This window comes from Anomaloglossus baeobatrachus, chromosome 1 (assembly GCF_048569485.1).
Source record: "Anomaloglossus baeobatrachus isolate aAnoBae1 chromosome 1, aAnoBae1.hap1, whole genome shotgun sequence".
NCBI lineage: Eukaryota > Metazoa > Chordata > Amphibia > Anura > Aromobatidae > Anomaloglossus > Anomaloglossus baeobatrachus.
Genome location: NC_134353.1, coordinates 56,871,380 through 56,896,887, shown reverse-complemented (window position 1 = coordinate 56,896,887; position 25,508 = coordinate 56,871,380). Strand labels below are relative to the sequence as shown.

The window sequence follows — 25,508 nt, the reverse complement described above, 5'->3', positions numbered from 1 at the left end:
ACAATCATTTTGGACAAAGGGGACCCTCTCGAGGCATAAATAGATCAGATCCTCCTTTTCCCCTCACCAAAAGAGTTTAGCTGCCAGCAAACGCAGGTGCCACAGTCTCTCCAGGACAAGATTCGTAAGTAACTTTCTCAACTTCCCATCTGCAGATGAAAAGCTCAAACTTTTCAGACATTTTCAAGCAGAATGTAGCAGAGCTGAGTGCAAAAATCACATCAACCCATCTTTTCTGCATCCGCACACTCAGCTCTGCTACATCTGTCCACATTTCTATGGAATCTGAACTGAATGCAGATGCTGAAGGCGAATGTGTCCTCTCTCCTTCTGTTTCCAGGCAGATTGCTGTGAAATGAATTGCAGATGTTTTCCCTCTATAGATAAAGATTTTTTTTTCCTTAAACTTTTATTTTTCTCAGAGAGTGGAAAAGATGATGCCGGTATACAAAGCCTACAAAGTTGTCCTGACCGTGTTATCGATTGTGGGTTATTGCAGCTGTCTCCCCCTAAGTGAAGATCAGATTTGCACCGCAGAAGAGATTGCTAAGTATAGCATAATATTCACCGGAAAATGGAGCCAAACGGCGTTCCCTAAACAATATCCCCTGTACAGGCCCCCCGCTCAGTGGTCGTCATTGTTGGGTAAGTGAACATCGCATGCTATGGAATATATATATATATATATATATATATATATATATATATGTATTTATAATTTACTATGTATATATGTATGTATGTATATGTTAATGTAGCAGAGCTGAATTTAGAATTTACCATATATGTGTGTATATATATATATATATATATATATATATATATATATATTCAGTATATATGTTTAATGTAGCAGAGCTGAGTATATAATTTACAATTTTGCAGTTGCATAATTAATTTATAGGTGTAGGGGACAAAGGTGAAATTACATCAAAACGAAGCACAATTTGGCATCACAAGGAGTAGAAATGCTAAACTCAGCTATGATGCATCTGAAAAAGTATTCTTCTCCCTCTGCTAACCTGTCAAAGTATCCTGCTTTGTTACACCTGTCAACTATCTTCTGCTACATCAAACATACATAACCCTTCCACTTCTGCCTCTGAAAAGCATATCTCCACATAGCTCTGCTACATCTCTTAATTCACATAGCTCCTCTGCTACTTCATTACATCAGTATCCTCTGCATCTCTACATCTATATAGCTCTGCTACTTTTCAATCATAGCTACGCTACATTGCTATAGATGTACAGCAGGGGTGTCAAACTTATTTTCACTGAAGACCACATCAGCATTATGGTTGCCATCAAAGGGTTCATGCAGTTCTTCTCCATGTAACACGGTACGAACATGGACAGAAATGCACAAACTGACCAGGGACTATATGAGAGCTGTCCCTGGGTACTAAGGCTATAACAAAGCTATCCCTTAGTTGTAGGGCTATATGAGAGCTGTCCCTGGGTAGTAGGGCTATATGAGAGCTGTCCCTGGGTAGTAGGGCTATATGAGAGCTATCCCTGGGTAGTAAGGCTATATGAGAGCTATCCCTGGGTAGTAGGGCTATATGAGAGCTATCCCTAGGTAGTAGGGCTATAAGAGAGCTGTCCCTGGGTAGTAGGGCTATAAGAGAGCTGTCCCTGGGTAGTTTGGCTATAAGAGAGCTGTCCCTGGGTAGTAGGGCTATATGAAAGCTATCACTGGGTAGTAAGGCTATATGAGAGCTATCCCTGGGTAGTAGGGCTATATGAGAGCTATCCCTGGGTAGTAGGGCTATAAGAGAGCTGTCCCTGGGTAGTAGAGCTATATGAGAGCTGTCCCTGGGTAGTAGAGCTATATGAGAGCTGTCCCTGGGTAGTAGAGCTATATGAGAGCTATCCCTGGGTAGTAGGGCTATAACAGAGCTGTCCCTGGGTAGTAGGGCTATATGAGAGCTGTCCCTGGGTAGTAGAGCTATATGAGAGCTATCCCTGGGTAGTAGGGCTATAAGAGAGCTGTCCCTGGGTAGTAGGGCTATAAGAGAGCTGTCCCTGGGTAGTAGGGCTATATGAGAGCTGTCCCTGGGTAGTAGGGCTATATGAAAGCTATCACTGGGTAGTAAGACTATATGAGAGCTATCCCTGGGTAGTAGGGCTATATGAGAGCTATCCCTAGGTTGTAGGGCTATATGAGAGCTATCCTGGGTTGTAGGGCTATATGAGAGCTATCCCTGGGTAGTAGGGCTATATGAGAGCTATCCTGGGTTGTAGGGCTATATGAGAGCTATCCCTGGGTTGTAGGGCTATAAGAGAGATGTTCCTTACTATTAGGGCTGTAAGACAGCTGTTTCTGGTTGTAGGGCTATGGGGGCTGTCCCTGGGTTGTAAATCCCACCACATGCTTCCGCCGCAGCATGGCACACATCCCATATCCCTTCACAGGCATCTGCACTGTAATATATACTCCCAAAATCCTATCATCACAGGCATCCCCCCAGCATTGAACCTCCCCAAGCCACAAATCCTACAAAGGTGTGTCCCCCCAGCATCACACACCTCCAAATTCCCACCACAGGCATCTCTCAGCTTTATAAACCCCCAGAATCCCACTGCATGCAAACCAGCATTGTACACCCTGCAAATCCCACCACAGGCATATCTACAGCATTGCACACACAGCAAAATCCCACCATATGCATCCTCCCAGAAACCCCCCCCCACCCATTAATCCAATCAAAAGCATCCCCCTACATTGCACATGTAGCACCCCAAGGGGTCGGGGGAAAATACTCGTCATCGGGCCGGTGCGGATCAGGGGGATGTCACGGGTGGCCCTACCCAGTTTCATGACCTCGAGGTGTACACGGAGGGAGAGGGTGAATAAGGATGGTGGATTTCGTGACACCACCTGTGGTATGCGGCCAGGGAATTAGCCGCCGCTGCTGTCCCTGTCCTCCGGGACAGATGGTAGTAGCAGCAAAGGTGATTCTGCTCCCCACAGGTGGAGTGGGCCCCAGGGAGGATGATGTGGGAGCAGTAATGGCGGGCGCCGAGGCGCGGGGCGGCGGTGCTAGGAATGACAGGAGGACACACTCTCTGCGGGCTCCAGGTGTTTTACTCACAGTTCTTGCCGCACGCTCGAGTTGCGCACTGCACCTTAAGTCAGTCAAGTGCAGTACCTTGTGGCGACTGAAGCCTCAGGGGCACCACACACACACACCCTAAATCCCACCACAGGCATCCTCCCAGAATCGCACCCCCTCATTAATCCCATCAAAAGCAGCCCCCCCACATTGCACAGACCCGAAATTGCACCACAGGCATCATAGGCTCCCAAAATTCCACCACAGGCGTCCCCCAGCAATGCATACCCCCAAAATCCCACCACAGGATTCCTGTCAGCATTGTGTACCTCAAATCCTACCTCAGGCATCCAGCCAGGATTGTATACCCCCAAAACCCACCACAGGCATCCCCCCACATTATAGACCCCTCAAATCCCACCCAAGGCATCTTCCTACATTATAGACCCACCAAATCCAACCCCAGGCATATTCTCCAGCAATAGTACCCCTACAGCCCACCACAGGCATACCCACAGCAGTACAGACCCCCCATATCCCACCACACTTTGCCCTTTTTCACCTGCAGCTTCTCATTGACGCAGTGAATGAAGGCTGAAGATGAGGGCATGTCCCATGTCTCCTGAGCACCAGCCGCTCCGTCGAATGGTGTTCTGCATTCCCGAGGTGACGCCGACAACACGTGACAGAAATGACGTCACACCTACCAGGAGCCCAAACATGCTGGCATCTACTGTTTGTAGTGCATATGGCAGCCTATTCAGGGCACGCACAATGCAAACTGGCAGAAAATGGAAAAAAAAAAATCACAGACGATGCTTTTTGTTGCCGGTCACTATGGACAGTATAGAAAAGCACTCGTGGGCCACATAAAATGATGTGATGGCCAAGACCTTAAGTTTGACATCCCTGCGTAAAGCTCTATTCTGTAACTTCTCTATACCTGTATAGCTCTACTACATTTCTATAATCAGTATAGATCTGCTACAGTTTTATCAGTACAGCTCTGCTACATCTCTGTATCAAAATAGCTCTGCTACATCTCTTACTATAGCTCTGCTACATCTGTTACTATAGTTTTGCTACATCTGTAACTATAGCTCTGCTACATCTCAATCAGTATAGCTCTGCTGCATCTCTATCAGTATAGCCTTGCTACATCTCTATCAGTATAGCTCTGCTACATCTCTATCAGTATAGCTCTGCTACATCTCTATCAGTATAGCTCTGCTATGTCTCTATCAGTATAGCTCTGCTACATCTGTTACTATAGCTCTGCTACATCTGTTACTATAGCTCTGCTACATCTCCATCAGCATAGCTCTGCTACATCTCCATCAGTATAGCTCTGCTACATCTCCATCAGCATAGCTCTGCTACATCTCCATCAGTATAGTTCTGCTACATCTCCATCAGTATAGCTCTGCTACATCTCTATCAGTATAGCTCTGCTACATCTCTATCAGTATAGCTCTGCTACATCTCTATAAGCAAGGTTCTGCTACATCTCTATCAGTATAGCTTTGCTACATCTCTATATCAGTGTATAACTATGCTACATCTCTCAGTATAGCTCTGCTACATCTCTATATCAGTATAGCTCTGCTACATCGCTATATCAGTATAGCTCTGCTACATCTCTATATCAGTATAGCTCTGCTACATCTCTATTTGCATAGCTCTGTTACATCTCTATATTAGTATCGCTCTGCTACAGCTCTATCAGTACAGCTCTGCTACATCTCTATATCAGTATAGCTCTGCTACAGCTCTATCAGTACAGCTCTGCTACATCTCTATATCAGTATAGCTCTGTTACAGCTCTATCAGTATAGCTCTGCTACATCTGTCACTATAGCTCTGCTGCATTTGCATCCTTGTAGCTGGACACAATAGTGTAAAGGGGGCTTTACCCGCTGCGATATCGTTAATGAATTATCGTCGGGGTCACGGTGTTTGTGACGCACATCCGGCATCATTAACGATATCGCAGTGTGTGACAACTACGAGCGACCTTAAACGATCGCAAAAGCGGTCAAAATCGTTTGCCGCGGAGAGGTCGTCCAGAAACAAAAAAACGTTTTCTGCATGTTAGCGATGTTGTTCCTCGTTCCTGCGGCAGCACACATCGCTGTGTGTGACACTGCAGGAGCGACGAACATCTCCTTACCTGTCTCCACCGGAAATGCGGAAGGAAGGAGGTGGGCGGGATGTTACGTCCCGCTCATCTCCGCCCCTCCGCTTCTATTGGACGCCTGCCGTGTGACGTCGCTGTGACGCCGCACGAACCGCCCACTTGGAAAGGAGGTGGTTCCCCGGCCAGAGCGACGTCGCAGGACAGGTAAGTCTGTGTGACGGGGTCAAGCGAGGTTGTGCGCCACGGGCGCACAACCGACAGGGGCGAGTACAATTGCTTGCGATCTCGCTAGCAAGATCGCAGTGTGTAAAACCCGCTTACGACTATGGTATTGTGTCCGAGTTAAAGAGAACCTGCCAACTCATATGGACACTATCATTCCAGACAGATTTATTTTACTAAAATGCTGTGGTGTTTCAGAGAAGTATACATTTAAAATCCGGCCAGGGACCAGCCTGCTTGGGTGACTAGTCCAAGAGGTGAGTCATTGGCGGTTTCTCCTCTCCCTGTTCCTTTTGAGTGACAGGTCGCCCCGTATGTCTGTGCATAGGGAGAAATCTGTCATTCAAGGGGAGAAAAGTGGGAAAAACCGCTAGGGTCTGGATTCTTGGACTAGTCACCCAATCAGCAAGGTCCCTTGATAGCCTTTGAGAGTAAAACATACCGGCAAAATATGTCAGATGTCAGGTTCCTCTTTAAAGGGAACCTGTCACATCATACTTGTAGTCTGATCTGTGGAGAGCATGGTACAGAGGAGAATATGAGCAGAATAATGTATAGGTTTATGGGAAAAGATTCAGTATAACTTGTATTATACTCGCGGACATCCTGGTGTTTGTATGTATAGGAATTCAGTGGGTGATCATACTCAGTGATTGACAGCCACTGCCAGTGAAATAAGTATTGAACACTATTTTCAAAGTAACTTTATCTCTAAAAGTGCTATTGGCTTTAATTTCTCACTAGATGTTGGTAACAACACATCCAAGCCACACAGACCACAAAATTAAACCATAGATGTCCTTAAATTAAATTTTGTGTAATAATGAGAAAAGATACAGGAAAAAAAAAAAGGTTCAACACTTGAAGAGAGAAAGGTGCAAAAAGCCATGAAAAGGTGTCTCATTACCAAGGTCCACACAAGAAACATCTCATGAAGGGTAAAACCAGTGAGCTGTCTCAAAAACTTTACAACTTTATTATTGTAAAACGTACTGATGGCATTGATTACAGAAGAATTTCAAGTGATCCAGTCAGTGAGCATTGTTGGGGTCATAATTCGGATGTGAAAAGAAAGAACATCATTTCACCATATACCAGATGTTCCCTGCAAGATTTCAGACAGAGGAGAGTAAAGAATTATTAGAGGAGTTGTCCAAGAGCCAATAACCACCTGTGGAGAGCAACATAAAGACCTGGAATCAACAGATACAATTGTTTCAAAGCAAAATAATAAATAATGTACTCCCCCTCAATGTCCTGTTTGTACGTTCACCACGCAAGACTTCATTCTGACCAAAAAGCAGGTTCAAGCACCCTTAAAATTTGCTCAACAATATTTAGACAATCCAGTGAAATACTGGGAGAATATAGCCTGGTCAGATGACTCCAAAATTGAACTCTTTGGATGCCATAATACACATCATGTTTGGAGGCCAAAAGGTAACTCATCCCCAAAATTCAAGCAACAGTGATGTTTGAAGGTGGGAACATCATAGTGTGGGGCTGTTTTTCAGCATAATGCATTGGCAAACTTCATATGATTGAAGGAAGGATTAATGAACAAATGTACCAAGACATTCTTGATAAAAATCTGCTGCCTTCTACCAGGTTGATGAAATGAGGGTCGACATTTCAACAAGACAATGACCCCAAACACACAGCCAAGAAAACTCTTAATTGGTTTCAGAGAAAGAAAATAACGCTGCTAGAATCGCCGAGCCAATCACCGAACTTAAAATCCAGTAGAAAATTTATAGAAGGAACAAAAGCTCAGAGTTCATAGAAGGAGCCTACATGACCTTCAGGATTTGAGTGTTTGTGTGGAAGAATGGGCCAAAGTCACACCAGAGTAATGCATGCCACTATTTTCTCTATACTGGAGGCATCCTGAAACTTCATCACCAGCCAAAGCTTTTGTAAGAAGTATTAAATAAATTTTGGTAAGGGTGTTCAATACTTTTTCCATGTGTCATTTCTCATTATTACACATCACTAAATGTATGGACTTCTGGTAACAAATTCCTGTCAATAGCACCTTTACAAATATATTTACTTAGAAAATTGATCACGTGTTCAATACTTATTGCATCTTTTGTATCTCTGCATATCCAGTTATAAAGAGAAGATTGTCAATCACTAGTAATACCACCCACTTGGCTATCCATACAAACACCAGGAGTTTATAAAATACAAGTTTTACTGAAGCTTTTTCCTCAGTATATCTATCAATCTTAACAGCTCCTCCTTTAGATTGCACCTTCGGGGCAGATACCATTTTGAATATGCCAGGTTCCTCTAAGGTCAGAAGTTTCCTTCTTCCTATCCCGTTTTCCGAGGATACATGTGGTCTGAATCCAGCCTTAAGTCATAACTATTGTCCTTTGTTGCCCCGAAGAAGTTGAATAGTTTCGCACATGTTCTGGAGAATGTGATGTGCTGTACTAACAGTCCAGTTTGAGACAATCCAGAACTATGAGATGATGACACTAGATTTCTCTGTCCAACAGGAGTGAGTCATAGCTCTGACTACCACATGTGGAAAAGACATGACCATGCCAGCAATGGAGTGCGTGACTTCGCAGAAAAAGGAGAAGCCTGGGCCCTAATGAAAGAGATAGAGGCAGCTGGGGAGAAAATCCAAAGCGTCCACGGTATTTTCTCATCTCCGTCCATCTCCAGCGGGACGGGCCAGTCTTCAACTGAGCTGGAGACACATTCGAGACACCCGTATGTAAGTATCAGAGGTTACGAATCCTATTTTTCTAAATAACCATCTATATCTATTCACCCCCCTCTTTTGTATGTTACCGGTCTCACAATGTGGCCTTGTCATTTTCCCCCAATGTGTCCCTGATATCTTTATCTACTGAAGTTTTGTCCCCCCCCCTTTATGGCCATTTAATTTGCATATAATACAACCACAAGAGGATCTAGAATCTGCCCCAGTGCAGCTGCGTAATACCCCTCACTGTGATAGGGATCAGGGCTCCTAAACTGGCCCTCAGGCTAAGGAGCTCTAGCTGTCCCTAATCCCAGGGATACGTCTGATGGTGACGATGTCTGGACCGCCTGACCAGCCCTGATCTAGAACCCCATCCCTCCCTACCCTGGGGGGGAGAGTAGGGTAGGAGCATCTAAACATCAACACTGATAGACAAACAGGGAAAACCAAAACTCTATCACACCAGACAAGTGATAAGGAGGAAAACCAAGAACAGGGAGGAAACAACCAGACATCTGGAGGAATTCCACAGCACACCAAGCAACTGGTGTAGCAGAAAGCTATAGTCGGCATGGGAAGAGAAATTCCTCCATCTTAAAAGGGTGGGGAGTATCTGTGATTGGTCACTGCAACATGTGATCCAAAAGGTAACTAGTTAAGTTAGTTAATTAGTGTGATCACTAATGAGCACACAGCTGGTTGACGCCTGAGCCTGCCTGTGCAACTCAAAAGCACCAGAGAAAGTATAGTGAGGAGTGTCAGAGTCTGTAGTCCGAATAGCATCTGATGCCGCCATGAAACTTGGCGTGTTTAGAGCAACATACTGTGTGACACCCCCTTTAATCCGTCTCCCCATGTTGGCTTGTCTTTTGCCCCCATGTGGCCATATTTTCTGCCACCTTCCTATTATCTTTATTTGGAGTAAGGTCTTACAATGCCTAATATTCCTATTTAATTTTGGTAAATATTTTGCAACCTTTTATTCTAATGGTATATACATGTAGAAGCTATTCCAGCACACTGGCATCACCCCAAAAACTCAACACGCAAAAGTCTCCATACTGCCTAGCAACAAATACAACATTGCATAAGGATCGTAAATCAATGCTCTCATCACCAACATCCCATCCTGAGAGCACATACTTCAGTCACATTTCTGCTTCATCATCCTCTCAGCACATCTTTGTAATACGTTTTGCGGAATGCAACGATGCAATAGAGGCGACTCAGTGGTGGCTCGCAACAGGTTATTTTTATTTTATGGGAAAAAGGAGATGGGAAAATAATGGATAAACGAAAGGTGGTACAGAAATTCAAAGTGAGCAAATCAAATCACATTTGGCAAGTTTTACAGTTCCAATTGACTGATTAGTTGCGTACAATCACTGGAGATTTGAATAAAATGTGCATAGTAATATTCTATTGCCAGTCCTTTTGTCAGAGGCTACCAGTGTCACCGACTTTTCCACTGGCGCTGGTTAGCGTTCTTCTACTGGTGTTGGTTAGGGCTCTTCTACTGGCGCTGGTTAGGTTTCTTCTACTGTCGCTGATTAGGGTTCTTCAACTGGCGCTGGCTAGGGTTCTTCTACTGGCACTGGATAGGGTCCTTCAAATGGCATTGGTTAAGGTTCTTCTACTGGAGCTGGTTAGGGAATTTCTACTGGTGCTAGTTACGGTCCTTCTACTGGCTCTGGTTAGTGTTCTTCTACTGAAGCTGGTTAGAGTCCTTCTACTGGTGCTAGTTAGGATCCTTCTTCTGGTACTGCTTAAAATTCTTCTACAGGAGCTGGTTAGGATTCTTTTACTGGAGCTGGTTTGGTTTCTTCTACTAACACTGGTTAGGGTTCTTCTTCTGGTGCTTGATAGGGTCCTTCGACTGGCACTGGTTAAAGGTTCTTCTACTGGAGCTGGTTAGGATTCTTCTACTAGTGCTTCTTACAGTCCTTCTACTGGTAATGGTTAGTGTTCTTCTTTTGGAACTGGTTAGGGTCCTTCGACTGGCACTGGTTAAAGGTTTTTCTACTGGAGCTGGTTAGGATTCTTCTACTGGTGCTTGTTACGGTCCTTCTACTGGTGCTGGTTAGTGTTCTTCTTTTGGAACTGGTTAGGGTCCTTCTACTGGTGCTGGTTAGGTTCCTTCCACTGGCGCTGGTAAGGGTTCTTCTACTGGCACTGGTTAGGGTTTTTCTAGTGGTGCTGTTTAGGGTTCTTCTACTGACACTGATACGGGGTTCTGCTACTGGCGCTGGTTAGGGTTCTTCTTCTGGTGCTGCTTAGGGTTCTTCTGCTGGAGGTGGTTAGGATTCTTCTACTGAAGCTGGTTAGGGTCCTTCTACTGGTGCTAGTTAGGGTCCTTCTTCTGGTACTGCTTAAGGTTCTTCTACAGGAGCTGGTTAGGATTCTTCTACTGGAGCTGGTTTGGTTTCTTCTACTAACACTGGTTAGGGTTCTTCTTCTGGTGCTTGTTAGGGTCCTTCGACTGGCACTGGTTAAAGGTTTTTCTACTGGAGCTGGTTAGGATTCTTCTACTGGTGCTTGTTACAGTCCTTCTACTGGTGCTGGTTAGTGTTCTTCTTTTGAAACTGGTTAGGGTCCTTCTACTGGTGCTGGTTAGGGTCCTTCCACTGGCGCTGGTAAGGGTTCTTCTACTGGCACTGGTTAGGGTTTTTCTAGTGGTGCTGTTTAGGGTTCTTCTACTGACACTGATTAGGGTTCTGCTACTGGCGCTGGTTAGGGTTCTTCTACTGGTGCTGCTTAGGGTTCTTCTACTGGAGGTGGTTAGGATTCTTCTACTGAAGCTGGTTAGGTTTCTTCTACTGAAGCTAGTTAAGTTTCTTCTACTGAAGCTGGTTAGGGTCCTTCTACTGGTGCTAGTTAGGGTCCTTCTTCTGGTACTGCTTAAGGGTCTTCTACAGGAGCTGGTTAGGATTCTTCTACTGGAGCTGGTTTGGTTTCTTCTAGTAACACTGGTTAGGGTTCTTCTTCTGGTGCTTGTTAGGGTCCTTCGACTGGCACTGGTTAAATGTTTTTCTACTGGAGCTGGTTAGGATTCTTCTACTGGTGCTTGTTACGGTCCTTCTACTGGTGCTGGTTAGTGTTCTTCTTTTGGAACTGGTTAGGGTCCTTCTACTAGTGCTGGTTAGGGTCCTTCCACTGGCGCTGATAAGGGTTCTTCTACTGGCACTGGTTAGGGTTTTTCTAGTGGTGCTGTTTAGGGTTCTTCTACTGACACTGATTAGGGTTCTGCTACTGACGCTGGTTAGGGTTCTTCTACTGGTGCTGCTTAGGGTTCTTTTACTGGAGGTGGTTAGGATTCTTCTACTGAAGCTGGTTGGGGTTTCTTCTACTGGTGCTAGTTAGGTTTTTTTTTACTGGCACTGGTAAGGGTTCTTGTACTGGCGCTGTTTAGAGTTCTACTGAAACTGGTTATGTTTCTTCTACTGAAGCTGGTTAGATTTCTTCTACTGAAGCTGGTTGGGGTTATTCTACTGGTGCTGGTTAGGATTCTTCTAGTGGTGCTGTTTAGAGTTCATCTACTGACACTGATTAGGGTTCTTCTTTTGGCGCTAGTTAGTGTTCTTCTACTACTTCATTTTGGCCAGAAGTTGGCAATGTTCTGTCGTTCACACTGTAAGGTGATACTTCTGTGTGTCTTCTGCTGTCCAGCTCTCTTACAACTTCTACATCCAAATATCTCAATAAGAATAGTCCTCAACCTATCCAAAGTCTGGTTGATAAAATCAATGGTCTAGTAAATATTTGTACATTTCATGGTAAAGGTTTGGAAAAATTAGGACTTAAAAAGCTTTGTCCTGTGCTCATTGTCAAATCCTGGGAAGTCATTAACTTTTTATGAGAAGAAGATTGGATTTGATATCTGTCTGAGCAAATGGTTTTAGCGGAAAGCAGTGTGTTAGTGAGTGGTCTAATGAAATCAGAAAAAAACACTAGTTGTTTTGGCAACTACTAATAAAATACTGACCATACGGAAAATAATAAAATTGCTATACTATTGCCCACTATGTACATTAATTAAACTATTGTTATACTGACCCTATAGACAAGAATATACTGTATATACTATAATAAGGGCTCTATGTACAAGAATATAACTACTATAATACTGGTCCTATGTACAAGAATATAACTACTATAATACTGCTCCTATGTACAAGAATATAACTACTATAATACTGCTCCCTCTGTACATGAATATAACTACTATAATACTGCCCCTATGTAGAAGAATATAACTACCATAATACTGCTCCCTATATACAAGACTATAACTACTATAATACTGCCTCTATGTACAAGAATATAACTACTATAATACTGCTCCCTCTGTACATGAATATAGCTACTATAATACTGCCCCTATGTACAAGAATATAACTACTATAATACTGCTCCTATGTACAAGAATATAACTACTATAATACTGCCCCCTATGTACAAGAATATAACTACTATAATACTGCCCCCTATGTACAAGAATATAACTACTATAATACAGTCTCCTATGTACAAGAATATAACTACTATAATACTGCCCCTATGTACAAGAATATAACTACTATAATACTGCCCCCTATGTACAAGAATATAACTACTATAATACTGCCCCCTATGTACAAGAATATAACTACTATAATACTACTCCCTATGTACAAGAATATAACTAATATAATACTGCTCCCTATGTACAAGAATATAACTACTATAATACTGCCTCTATGTACAAGAATATAACTACTATAATACTGCTCCTATGTACAAGAATATAACTACTATAATACTACTCCCTATGTACAAGAATATAACTACTATAATACTGCTCCCTATGTACAAGAATATAACTACTATAATACTGCCCCCTATGTACAAGAATATAACTACTATAATACTGCTCCTATGTACAAGAATATAACTACTATAATACTGCCCCCTATGTACAAGAATATAACTACTATAATACTGCCCTCTATGTACAAGAATATAACTACTATAATACTGCTCCTATGTACAAGAATATAATTACTATAATACTGCCCCTATGTACAGGAATATAACTACTATAATACTGCTCCTATGTACAAGAATATAACTACTATAATACTGCTCCTATGTACAAGAATATAACTACTATAATACTGCTCCTATGTACAAGAATATAACTACTATAATACTGCTCCTATGTACAAGAATATAACTACTATAATACTGCCCTTCTGTACAACAATATAACTACTATAATACTGCTTCTATGTACAAGAATATAACTACTATAATACTGCCCCCTATGTACAAGAATATAACTACTATAATACTGCCCCCTATGTACAAGAATATAACTACTATAATACTACTCCCTATGTACAAGAATATAACTAATATAATACTGCTCCCTATGTACAAGAATATAACTACTATAATACTGCCCCCTATGTACAAGAATATAACTACTATAATACTGCTCCTATGTACAAGAATATAACTACTATAATACTGCCCCCTATGTACAAGAATATAACTACTATAATACTGCCCTCTATGTACAAGAATATAACTACTATAATACTGCTCCTATGTACAAGAATATAATTACTATAATACTGCCCCTATGTACAGGAATATAACTACTATAATACTGCTCCTATGTACAAGAATATAACTACTATAATACTGCTCCTATGTACAAGAATATAACTACTATAATACTGCTCCTATGTACAAGAATATAACTACTATAATACTGCTCCTATGTACAAGAATATAACTACTATAATACTGCCCTTCTGTACAACAATATAACTACTATAATACTGCTTCTATGTACAAGAATATAACTACTATAATACTGCCCCCTATGTACAAGAATATAACTACTATAATACTGCCCTTCTGTACAACAATATAACTACTATAATCCTCATTTGCTGTTTCATCTTCTGCATTCCCAGGTTTCCTTTATGGTAAGGATAGTGCCAAGTCCCGACTGGTTTGTGGGAATCGATAGTATAAACCTCTGTGATGGAAAGACTTGGAAAAAGAGCTTATCAATAGATCTTCACCCTTACGATGCCGGAACGGACAGTGGATTCACATTCTCTTCACCCAATTTTGCCACCATCCCACAGGGCACCGTGACTGATGTATGTACACCATAGATGAAATTTACCCTCAGAAAATGACCTATTAATTGTTTTGTGTGTATATGAAAAACTCTTGAAATGTTGCAGTTTTCACACTAGAGCAGTCCCAATAGGCTGACACGTCCTGTTTTCTGCAGATTGCTTATGAGCTTTGCTGTATAGACTGGGATAAATGAGCAGAGTCACTTTATTCTTATACAGTTTAATGCCAGCTCTATGGTAGTGATGAAGATCTAGCTAATGTCTGGGAGGATAGAAACACCTGCCCTATAGTTTCACAGGCCACAGTGGTGCAAACATTTCGTCCTTAACTTGGGAGAAGAATTTAGTAAAAGCTATTCGAACTTTTGCCTACAGAAGTGAAATTTCCAATGTGATAATGTTTCTCTCCTGTGACAGATTACCTCTTCCTCGCCAAATCATCCGGCAAACTCATTCTTTTATCCCCGGCTAAGGAACTTGCCCTCAATTGCAAAAGTGACATTTCTAAAACTCAAAGGCAAGATAACATCGTTCCTTGATATAGCATCAAATGTGACTACTAGAGGGAATGAGATCGAGGAGAATTACTCAGGTAAGCCACCTCTTATCCTATCTACATAGCTTTCGTGAAATAGAGCCTTGAGGTTAGAGATGATGTGAATCAATTTGCAGGATCGGTCCCTTTAACTGCCGGCATCGGTGACTCTACGTTCGATCAGTCGGCTTGGCAGGACATCATTGTTATAGCATGTTGCTCTTGTGCCAGGCCAGATAATCTAAAGAAGATCCATGCATGATGACAGGTAGGAGACAGTCCAGGTCCAGCGACCACAAATTATTGATGTGAGCGCTGGAACAGATCCTGAGAGTTTATTCACACCAAATCTACTATTTATTTTGAAAGTTCAAGATCTTAACTTTCTTTACCCAAGTGCAAAAAGTGTAGTGGGTACAGAAAAAAGGTAATCTATCTCACGTCCTCTCCAAAAGGAGAAGTTCCTCCAACAATCCTTTCTCGGAAAAAAAAAGCCACAACAAAAAGTGAGAATAGGCTTCTCCTCGCTGAAGATGAGGAAGAGTCCATCTTGCTTCTAGCTTGCCCATGGGCTGACACCCCAGTGTCAACTAAGAGCCAAAGTCATAATCATGTGGTGTTCAGGTCACAGCCTGACCAGCAACCTGATGTCTCCTAGATGTTCAGCCAGAGTCGGGCGTCTGCTGTTTCATGTGCTCTATTCCTCAGTCCTGCAGGAGTTAATTCCTGCTGACCTGGGGAACTCGGCTAGGAGCTCAAGTTGCAAATTATCAATCACAGCCGTCTCCTTCCTATATAAGATTCTGGATCTTACGATTCAGTGCCGATTATAGCTTCAACTTAGCTCCAGTCATTCCAGTCTTTGTGGTGATCCAGTTCGTGGTGATTTGTAGTTGCGATTTTGAGTGGTATGGAAGTTTCCCTATTGTGCATTTACTTCCTTCCTTTTTCTTTTATTCCCCTGTACACATACTGTCTCTCTTTTGTGTTTGAATTTTGGTTCTCCCTTGTTCGTGTCATTTCTGTGGGGTTTTGTTAGTGTGTTCCCGGCCTGCCCCAAAGGTGGGGGAAAGGAGGGGTAAGATTAGGGCTCAAACAGGAGTGAGGGTCATGCTGGGGGCTCAGATCTGGCTACCATCAAGCCTACCTCTGAGATAAGGAATAGCGCAGGATTCAAAGTCTGAGGGCCAGCCTAGGAGCCCATTTTCTGTCATTTCATACCCTGTGACAGTCATTGTCTGTGCCTTTTCTGTAAGAGGTTGACAAAGAGTAGCAATGGTAATGAAGGAATAGATGACTACACACACCCAGCATAGGCTTTGAGGAACATACTGTAAGGCAGGGGTCCCCAAGCTGTGGCTCGGGAGCCACATGTGGCACGCAAAACTGTCATGTGCGGCTCACAGCTGTCTACCAGCTTGTTGTATTAGCACCAATGCTAGCAAAAAGCTATGAAGAGCACGTCTCCAGATGGTAACTTTTGTGATTAGCCCCGTACAGAAGAGCAGATCTGAAAGTGGGTTAAGTAGGAACCCCTGGATCTTGGTATACTGCTTTGTTGTAATTTCGGTAGAAAATCATTTGCTGTCCTTATACTGATAATGGAGGCATTAGGGGTAACTACTGTTAGGGGGGCAGGAGCTAGATGTGGCTCACAACACTCTCTCTGGGCTGAATGTGGCTCGCGACACATTCTGAGCTGGATGTGGTTTGCAACACTCTCATTGACCTGCATATGACTTGTGATACCCAGTTTGAGCTGGATGTGGCTCGCAACACTCTCTGTAAGCTGGATACAGCTTGCGACACTCTTTGAGCTGGATACGGCTTGCGACACTCTCACTGACCTGGATGTGACTTGTGACACAATCTCTGAGCTTGGATGTGGTCGCGATACTCTCTCTGAGCTGAATACAGCTTGTGACACTATTTCTGAGTTGGATGTGGCTTGCGACACTCTCCTTGAGCGGGATGAGTCTTGTGACTCTCTCTCAGAGCTAGATATGGCTCGCAACTCTCTCTCTGAGATGGATGTGGCTCGCAACTCTCCCTCTGAGATGGATATGGCTCGCAACTCTCTCTCTGAGATGGATGTGGCTCGCAACTCTCTCTCTGAGATGGATGTGGCTTGCGACACTCTCTCAGAGCTGAATGTTGCTCTCATGGTATCAAAGGTTGAGGACCTCTGCTTTAAGGATTCCTCACCATATAAAGTTCTTATGACAAAACCAATGTAAAAAGTGTCATACACTGCAAAAAAAAATAAATTTAATAAATAGAGATACGCAACTGGTCCATCCAGACGAAATTATGAGAATTCCTCATATTGCCAAGCCAAAGACGCCAACTAGAGGTTGAATGTGATCAAATTGATTGAAAATGAAGTATGTGCAAATATGATTTAGGTTTTAAGATTCTTGCATATCATCAATAAACATTACGGTCCTGTGTGGCTGGATGACATGAATTTGACATAGCTACGGAGGGTCCTGGTTCTCGATGCAGAGAACTAACTCGTGTAGTCAATGCTGCATTGGTAACATATATACAAAAAATAGAGAGGATCAAATGAAATTAGTGCCACATTTGGTCCCTGCTAATTTGAACAATTTGCAATTCGACCTATGCAAATTGGCAAAAAATTGCGCTCCACCATTTTACACCTTCCAAAAGATTGCATTGGTCAGAGAATGGTCACATGACCTACCATCCTACCATGCAAGTTTCCCCATAGTGTTTTGCAAAAAGCAGACAGGGAATTCTGCAGCCATTTTAACATGAGTTAAGATAGTGATAGAATTTTAGAGCTCATAGCTCAACAATATCATAGAGATACAATGAGAAAGCCCTAAATCATTCGATAAATGGTCCAGACAATAGTGTAATATACACTTGTAGCAGTGAAGAAGATAAGAGTAGTAGTTTGTGAATAATACAGAGATTTGAAATTCTTCATGCACTAGAAAGCAAACGCAAGATAGCACAATAGCTTTTGCAATATATATTTTTTTTTTTCGAAACTCAAAATTGCAATTTTTTTTTGTGAGTCATAGCCAGTTCCACCAAAATAGGAGGATCTGGTGCAGTATGGGACATGGCGAAGCTTAGACATCAAGTTCATCAGCCAGAATAACACTTTTGGTGGTGGCGCACATTTGTAAAATATGCATGCCTATTAGTGAATTTGGTACATATTACTTTCACTGGTAATGCTAATCTGGTGAATCAGGTCCTTATTGTTACTTCTAATTAATTCTCGTCTTGATTACAGTAATGGTGGGTTTACATACAAGCGCCAATCAATGATATAACAAGTAGATGTGTGCTTATTGACCTTAGTTTTCGTCTTTGTGTTTCCGATTTTTCCTCCCTTTCTTACAATAGTTTGTTGACGTGAGGCATGTTTATGCAGGCAATTGATCAGGAAGACTGTTTTTATGAGTGCTCATTATTTTGATTATCCGCCTGTGAAAGGGATCTTAACTCATCCCTTATTGGTCTCTCTGTTCACTAATCTATCCTGATGCCTCCACCCTGTGTCAGTCACTGCACTGGTTTCCCATCTACTATAAAATACAACATAAATGTCCCCGGCAAAACTGTCCCCATTGTTGCACTACATTACATCTCCTCCCTCCCACCATACCTATGATCTAAGACCAACATACAGTATGCCATTATGGGAACTTTCCATTTACGCATTCAAAACTTTCCCTGTGCTGCACCAGTTTTCCGGAATGCACTACCCTTTTTTTATGAGCACTGATTATCAGTCTGTGAAAAAGATCGTAACTCATCATTCATCATGGCCTCTCCCCTCACTAATCTATCCTGAATTCAGGCTCATATTTTTGTCCAGTCACCATCCTGATGCCTCCACTCTGTGCCAGTCACTGCACAAGTTCCCTATCTAGTATAAAATACAACATAAATGTCCCCCGGAAAGCTCTCCCCATTATTGCACTATATTACATCTCCTCCCTCATCTCTGTCTACCACCTCACTTACTAAGACTAAAGGGGGCTTTACACGCTGCGACATCGCTAATGCGGAGTCGTTGGGGTCATGGAATTTGTGACGCACATCCGGCCGCATTAGCGATGTTGCTGCGTGTGACACCGATGAGCGATTTTGCATCGTTGCAAAAACGTCCATTCTCGATTATCGTTACTGCAGCAGTAACGATGTAGTTCGTCGCTCCTGTGGCAGCACACATCGCTATGTGTGACGCCGCAGGAACGAGGAACCTCTCCTTACCTGCCTCCCGGCCGCTATGAGGAAGGAAGGAGGTGGGCGGGATGTTCCGGCCACTCATCTCCGCCCCTCCGCTTCTATTGGGCGGCCGCTCAGTGACGTCGCTGTGACGCCGCACGGACCGCCCCCTTAGAAAGGAGGCGGTTCGCCGGTCACAGCGACGTCGCCGGGCAGGTATGTATGTGTGACAGGTCTGCGCGATGTTGTGTGGCACGGGCAGCGATTTGCCCATGTCGCACAACAGATGGGGGCGGGTACCCACGCTAGCGATATCGGGACCGATATCGCAGCGTGTAAAGTAGCCTTAAGATATGCCATTATGGGAACTGTCCATTTCCATATTCAAACCTTTCCCTGTGCTGCACCAGTTTTCCGGAATGCACTACCATTTTTTTTTTTTTAAAAGCACTCATTATTTTTATTATCGGTCTGTGAAAAGGATCGGAACTCATCATTCATTATGGCCTCTCTCCTCACTAATCTATCCTGAATTCAGGCTCATATTTTTGTCCAGTCACTATCCTGATGCCTCCACCCTGTGCCAGTCACTGCACTGGATTCCCATCTACTATAAAATACAACATAAATGTCCCCCGCAAAGCTCTTCCCATTGTTGTACTACATTACATCTGCTCCCTCATCTCTGTCTACCACTTCACATACGATCTAAGACTAATATACACCATTATGTGAACTTTTAATTTCCGTATTCACAACTTTCTCTGTGTTGCACCAGTTTTCTGGAATGTGCTACCCTGAACAGTTAAAGTAATTTTTATGTTTAACTCTTTCTTTTAGAAACGCCTTTGGATTGCGAGGTCTCCTTGTGGTCTTCCTGGGGTCTCTGTAAAGGCAGGTGCGGAACGAAGGGAGTGAAAAGTCGAACCCGCTACATCCGAATGAAAGCAGCCAACAATGGGACAGCATGCCCATTCCTCACCGACGACAAAGAATGTGAACCTGAGAACTGTGTATAAGGCACCATGAAGGGGGCAGTAACTTATTTTTAGGAATAACATCAATGCCTTAGTTGTAAATGATATCTAAGATTATACAAACGTATTATGTGATGGTTATATACTGTCTGGAATCAGAGGCAGAATTTCAATTTCTAGGCCCCAATGCAAAATCTGTAAAAAAAAAAAGCCCTCATCTTCCATGAGCCATTCATGCAGTAGTGTGGCAGAGACCCCTGTGGGCTCTTCAGGTGGGTGTGACTGGTATTAGTGCACCCTTTATAGCTACACTCATGTATATAACCAGATTCTTTCACTACAGCCTTGGAGATAAATAAGACGTTGGCCAATGATCTTAAGGCCCCGTCACACTAAGCAACATCGCTAGCAACATCGCTAGCAACATCGCTGCTAACGAACAACTTTTGTGACGTTGCTAGCGATGTTGCTGTGTGTGACATCCAGCAACAACCTGGCCCCTGCTGTGAGGTCGTTGGTTGTTGCTGAATGTCCTGGGCCATTTTTTAGTTGTTGCTGTCCTGCTGTGAAGCACAGATCGCTGTGTGTGTGTGACAGCGAGACAGCAACAACTAAATGTGCAGGCAGCAGGAGCCGGCTTCTGCGGAGGCTGGTAACCAATGTAAACATCGGGTAACCAAGAAGCCCTGTCCTTGGTTACCCGATATTTACCTTCGTTACCAGCCTCCGCCGCTCTCACTCTCACATTGTCAGTGCCGGCTCCTGCTCTGTGCACATGTAGCTACAGCACACATCGGGTAATTAACCCAATGTGTGCTGTAACTAGGAGAGCAGGGAGCCAGCGCTAAGTGGTGTGCGCTGCTCCCTGCTCTCTGCACGTGTAGCTGCGTGCACTGGTAACCAAGGTAAATATCGGGTTGGTTACCCGATATTTACCTTAGCGCAGCATCTTCCACGCGGCGCTGCTGGCTGGGGGCTGGGACACTGGTTGCTGGTGAGCTCACCAGCAACTCGTGTAGCCACGCTCCAGCGATCCCTGCCAGGTCAGGTTGCTGGTGGTATCGCTGGAGCGTCGCAGTGTGACATCTCACCAGCAACCTCCTAGCAACTTACCAGCGATCCCTATCAGGTTGGATCGTTGTTGGGATCGCTGGTAAGTTGTTTAGTGTGACTGGGCCTTTAGCCACAAGGGGTTATACTAGGATAGATAATAAATGTGTGAATGCTGGGGGCACCATTACATGCTGGCAGTGTTTTCTCTGGCTGGTCTCCCCGAGATCAGTGGTTGTTTTGTCTTGCTGGTCTACTAGGCATTGCTCCCACCTGGCCAGAATCCTAATCCACACTGCTAAGGGGCAATACCCCGAAACAAATGTCTCTGGATGGATACCTGGCCTTGATATTTCCCTTGTCATATCTTTAAACTCGTCAAGAGTTGGCTATTGACTAAAAGGGCCACTGAATATGGTGGTTATGGTGGTCTCCTAAAAAGAGCCTTTCCTTGGCTAGGTCCTATCTGGCTATTTTCCGTGTCGAGACTCCTAATAGAGGCTCCACTGACCTTTTTGATTAGCATAGATAATAAATGTGTGAATGCTGGGGGCACCATTACATGATCCTGTCATGATTCTGATGAGTTGTGCTCTGCTCTACTGCAGACCCTACAGGGCCTCATATTTTCCTCCAGTGAATTCATTGTTCCCGGTCAAAGTTCTGTGTGGTGTGGGAGGGGTCTATTCTTTGGAGCCTCGTTCCAGGGTATGACCTGGCTTTATAGGGGTGCCAGTCCAGCTGAAACGCTGCCAGTGATAGTTCCTATGCAGCGTGCACATCTTTGGTTCCCATAAGTGACTGTCTAGATCTTGTCCCGCTCCTTAGTTTCTCATGCCCCATCCCATCTCCTCACCTACTCCATCTTGACTCCCTGACCTTCGGCTTGTTTCTGACCCCCGGTTCCGCTCACTCCCGTGTACCTGACTTGTCCTCTTGGCTTCTGACCTCGGTTTGTACCCTGACCCTGGCTTCGCTCTCTTCCTGGTAATTTGCGTGACTTCTTGTTACTGACTCTTGGCTCCACACTGACTTCGGCTTCTCTCTCTCTTTGTTACCGATGTTATCTCCTGGCTCTTGACCCCTGGCTTGCTCGACTTCCCCGCAGATCTCCTCCACTAGGGTGTCTAGCGACTCCTAGTGGTCTAGACTCTCATTACACCTAAGTGCTCGGCATCATAAACCCCCACAGTCCTAGACCCTGAAAAACCACAATAACAGTGGCCCTGAACCCGCCATTCCAGAGAAGTTTGAATACAATGGCAGTCACACATGCACATGCGTCATGTGCACCGCATTCATTGTCTATGGGAGTGACAAAGATAGCTGAATATTAGGCATTAATTAGTGTGGTGTAAAGGGGCTCTGTGTGAGCACTGCTCTATTTAGTACTTTAAAACGAGGAATCTCAGGACCCTCGCTTCCGTTATTATGGATTTTAAGCAGCAGGGTCCACACAATAACACAGTTTTCACTGATATTTTAAAAAGTTGTTAAATTTATTTTTTTTGTGGGATATCCTCTTTAAAGAGCAATTCCAGTGACATCCAGGTGTCTCCTGTCTGTTCACATCTAAATTCCTATCCATAGGGGGCAGCGTTACTGTGGTTAGTGCAGGTAGAATACGGATTCACGCTCTTCCTAAGGAATGGATATGAAAACCGAGAGTCATGATGTGATACAAAAACTCCCCAAAGCCTAAGTTTTGGGGGTTTTTTTTTAGGAAAAATCCCCTTTTATAGTTGAATTTTTTTTTTTTTACTTTTAAGCCCTACCCCTTATATGAAAGCCACACCCCTCCTAGTAATCCCGCCTTAATGCCATTTTGTTTTTTTTTTTTAAGGGGAGTGGGATTATATAAACCTTCGAAGTCTGGGAAAATTTGGAACAGTTGATAACTATTAATTCTTAGTCTTTCTACCCAAACAGACCACAAACAAATAGACTTTAGACCCTGGTGTCCTATTATTGTCCATATATGATGAATGTATCACTTAGGAAAAAATATTTTGAATTGGGAATCTGTTATGTTTAAAGGGGTATTCTACTTTCAGCATGTGAAGAATTTTTTATATACTTTGAAAATGTTATCATATGTTTTTTCGGCAAATTCGGCTTTTCCCAGCAGAACTAAAATTCCATTTTCAAGTTTCTGAATCCACAAGAAAATACTTTTATGCCCCCCTGAAAATAAAAATATTCTAGGAGTGACTCCTTTATTGGCTAACCCACAAAATTATATTGTAAGTTTTTAGAACACATTGTGTCCTTCTTCAGGTTTGTTTTTGTTTTTTTTTATTGTAAACCTGCTTGAAGAAGGAGCTTCTGTGCTCTGAAAGCTTGCTAATATAATTTTTCTGGTTAACCAATAAAGGCATCACTCCTAGAATGCTTTTGTGTTTTTTTTGGGAGGGGGGGCATAAAAGTAGTTACATTGATTTTTCTCTGCACAATATCATTTTATTCCATATCATAAATACAAAGTTACAATATGTCTTCAAGGAATATAGACTTTCCCAGAGTGAGATAGTACTGTAGATGGAGTTGGTGATTATAAGATTCTATAGAGGGGGAGGAGCTAGAGGCAGAAAGAGGAGCTAGAGGCAGAAAGAGGAGCTAGAGGCAGAAAGAGGAGCGAGAGGCAGAGGGAGGAGTGAGAGGCGGAGGGAGGAGCGAGAGGCAGCGGGAGGAGGGAGGAGCGAGAGGTGGAGGGAGGAGCGAGAGGTGGATGGAAGAGTGAGAGGTGGAGAGAGGAGCGAGAGGTGGAGGGAGGGGCTAGAGGTGGAGGGAGGGGCGAAAGGCGGAGGGAGAGGCGGAGGGAGGAGCGAGAGGCGGAGGAGCGAGAGGCAGAGGGAGGAGCGAGAGGCAGAGGGAGGAGTGAGAGGCAGAGGGAGGAGCAAGAGGCAGAAAGAGGTGTTAGAGGCAGAGAAAGGAGCAATAGGCAGAGGGAGGAGCAAGAGGCAGACACTGACATTCTACTTTTAACTATTGAGCCAACACTACACATTATATTGTGGACTGCAGTGGCCACTATATAGTTAAAGCAGAACAAAGAAGAGTTAGAGGCAGAGGGATGAGCTAGAGGCAGAGGAAGGATCTAGAGGCAAAGGGAAGAGCTAGAGGCAGAAGGAGGAGCTATAGGCAGAGGGAGGAGCTAGAGTCTAAAAGAGGAGCTAGAGGCAGAGGGACGATCTAGAGACAGAAAGCGGAGTTAGAGGTAGAGAGAGGCGCTAGAGGCAGAAAGCGGAGTTAGAAGTAGAGAGAGGCGCTAAAGGCAGAAAGCGGAGTTAGAGGTAGAGAGAGGCGCTAGAGGCAGAAAGCGGAGTGAGAGGTAGAAACAGGCGCTAGAGGCAGAAAGCGGAGTTAGAGGTAGAGAGAGGCGCTAGAGGCAGAAAGCGCAGTTAGAGGTAGAGAGAGGCGCTAGAGGCTGAAGGCGGAGTTAGAGGTAGAGAGAGGCGCTAGAGGCAGAAAGCAGAGTTAGAGGCTGAAAGCGGAGCTAGAGGTAGAGAGAGGCGCTAGAGGCAGAAAGCGGAGTTAGAGGTAGAGAGAGGCGCTAGAGGCAGAAAGCGGAGTTAGAGGTAGAGAGAGGCGCTAGAGGCTGAAAGCGGAGCTAGAGGTAGAGAGAGGCGCTAGAGGCTGAAAGCGGAGTTAGAGGTAGAGAGAGGCGCTAGAGGCTGAAAGCGGAGTTAGAGGTAGAGAGAGGCGCTAGAGGCAGAAAGCGGAGTTAGAGGTAGAGATAGGCGCTAGAGGCAGAAAGCGGAGTTAGAGGTAAAGAGAGGTGCTAGAGGCAGAGGAGGATCAAGAGGCAGACAATGACATTCTACTTTTAACTATTGAGCTAATGCTACACATTATCTTGTGGACTGCAGCAGACACTATATAGTTAAAAGTTAATTATTTGCACTGTTTAAAGTCTTGTTGTAACCCACATCCTAAGTGCTAAAATTAGAATACCCCTTTAATTTTGCTGACTGTTCACACTGTTTGGTTTGCTGGTTGTTTTTAGCACCCTCTGGTGGTGGCAGGATATGAAACTGCCATTGAATGCTATTATTGTCTTTATTTAAATATATGCTGTATATAGGAGCTCGAATATCAAAACACTTTTTGACATTAAGATGAAATTAAAGACTTATTTTAATTTATTATGGATGTAGAATAATTATTTTATTTCATTTATTAACAATGCTGGAGATTTCAGAAAAGAAAACAAGGAGACTTTGTGTGTAACTACAATGTTCCTGGCAAAATACATGGAATGTGGTATTAAGTAGTGGTGTACGAACGCATGGGGCAAGGTGAGTATTTTAGCCCCCTGACCATGAATTGCCAGCAGCATTGAATCCCTTATCTACCAAGATGTAATTTTAGTTTGTTTTCGACCCTGTAGTTTTTTCATTCTATTTCATTTTTTTATGTAATTGTTATTACATTGGTCCTATAACAATCCCTAACCC

The 25,508-nt window shown here is 43.6% G+C and overlaps 1 protein-coding gene across 1 annotated transcript; it reads left to right on the top strand.

Moving 5' to 3' along the window:
- The first annotated feature begins 429 nt into the window (after window positions 1-429).
- Window positions 430-20,428, top strand: SPON2 (spondin 2). The gene is made up of 5 exons (XM_075332700.1): window positions 430-645; window positions 7,926-8,149; window positions 14,104-14,295; window positions 14,695-14,869; window positions 19,865-20,428. Exons 1-5 carry the CDS (start codon window positions 435-437, stop codon window positions 20,041-20,043), a joined length of 981 nt encoding a protein of 326 aa, XP_075188815.1. The 5' UTR covers window positions 430-434; the 3' UTR covers window positions 20,044-20,428.
- Window positions 20,429-25,508: the final 5,080 nt, after the last annotated feature.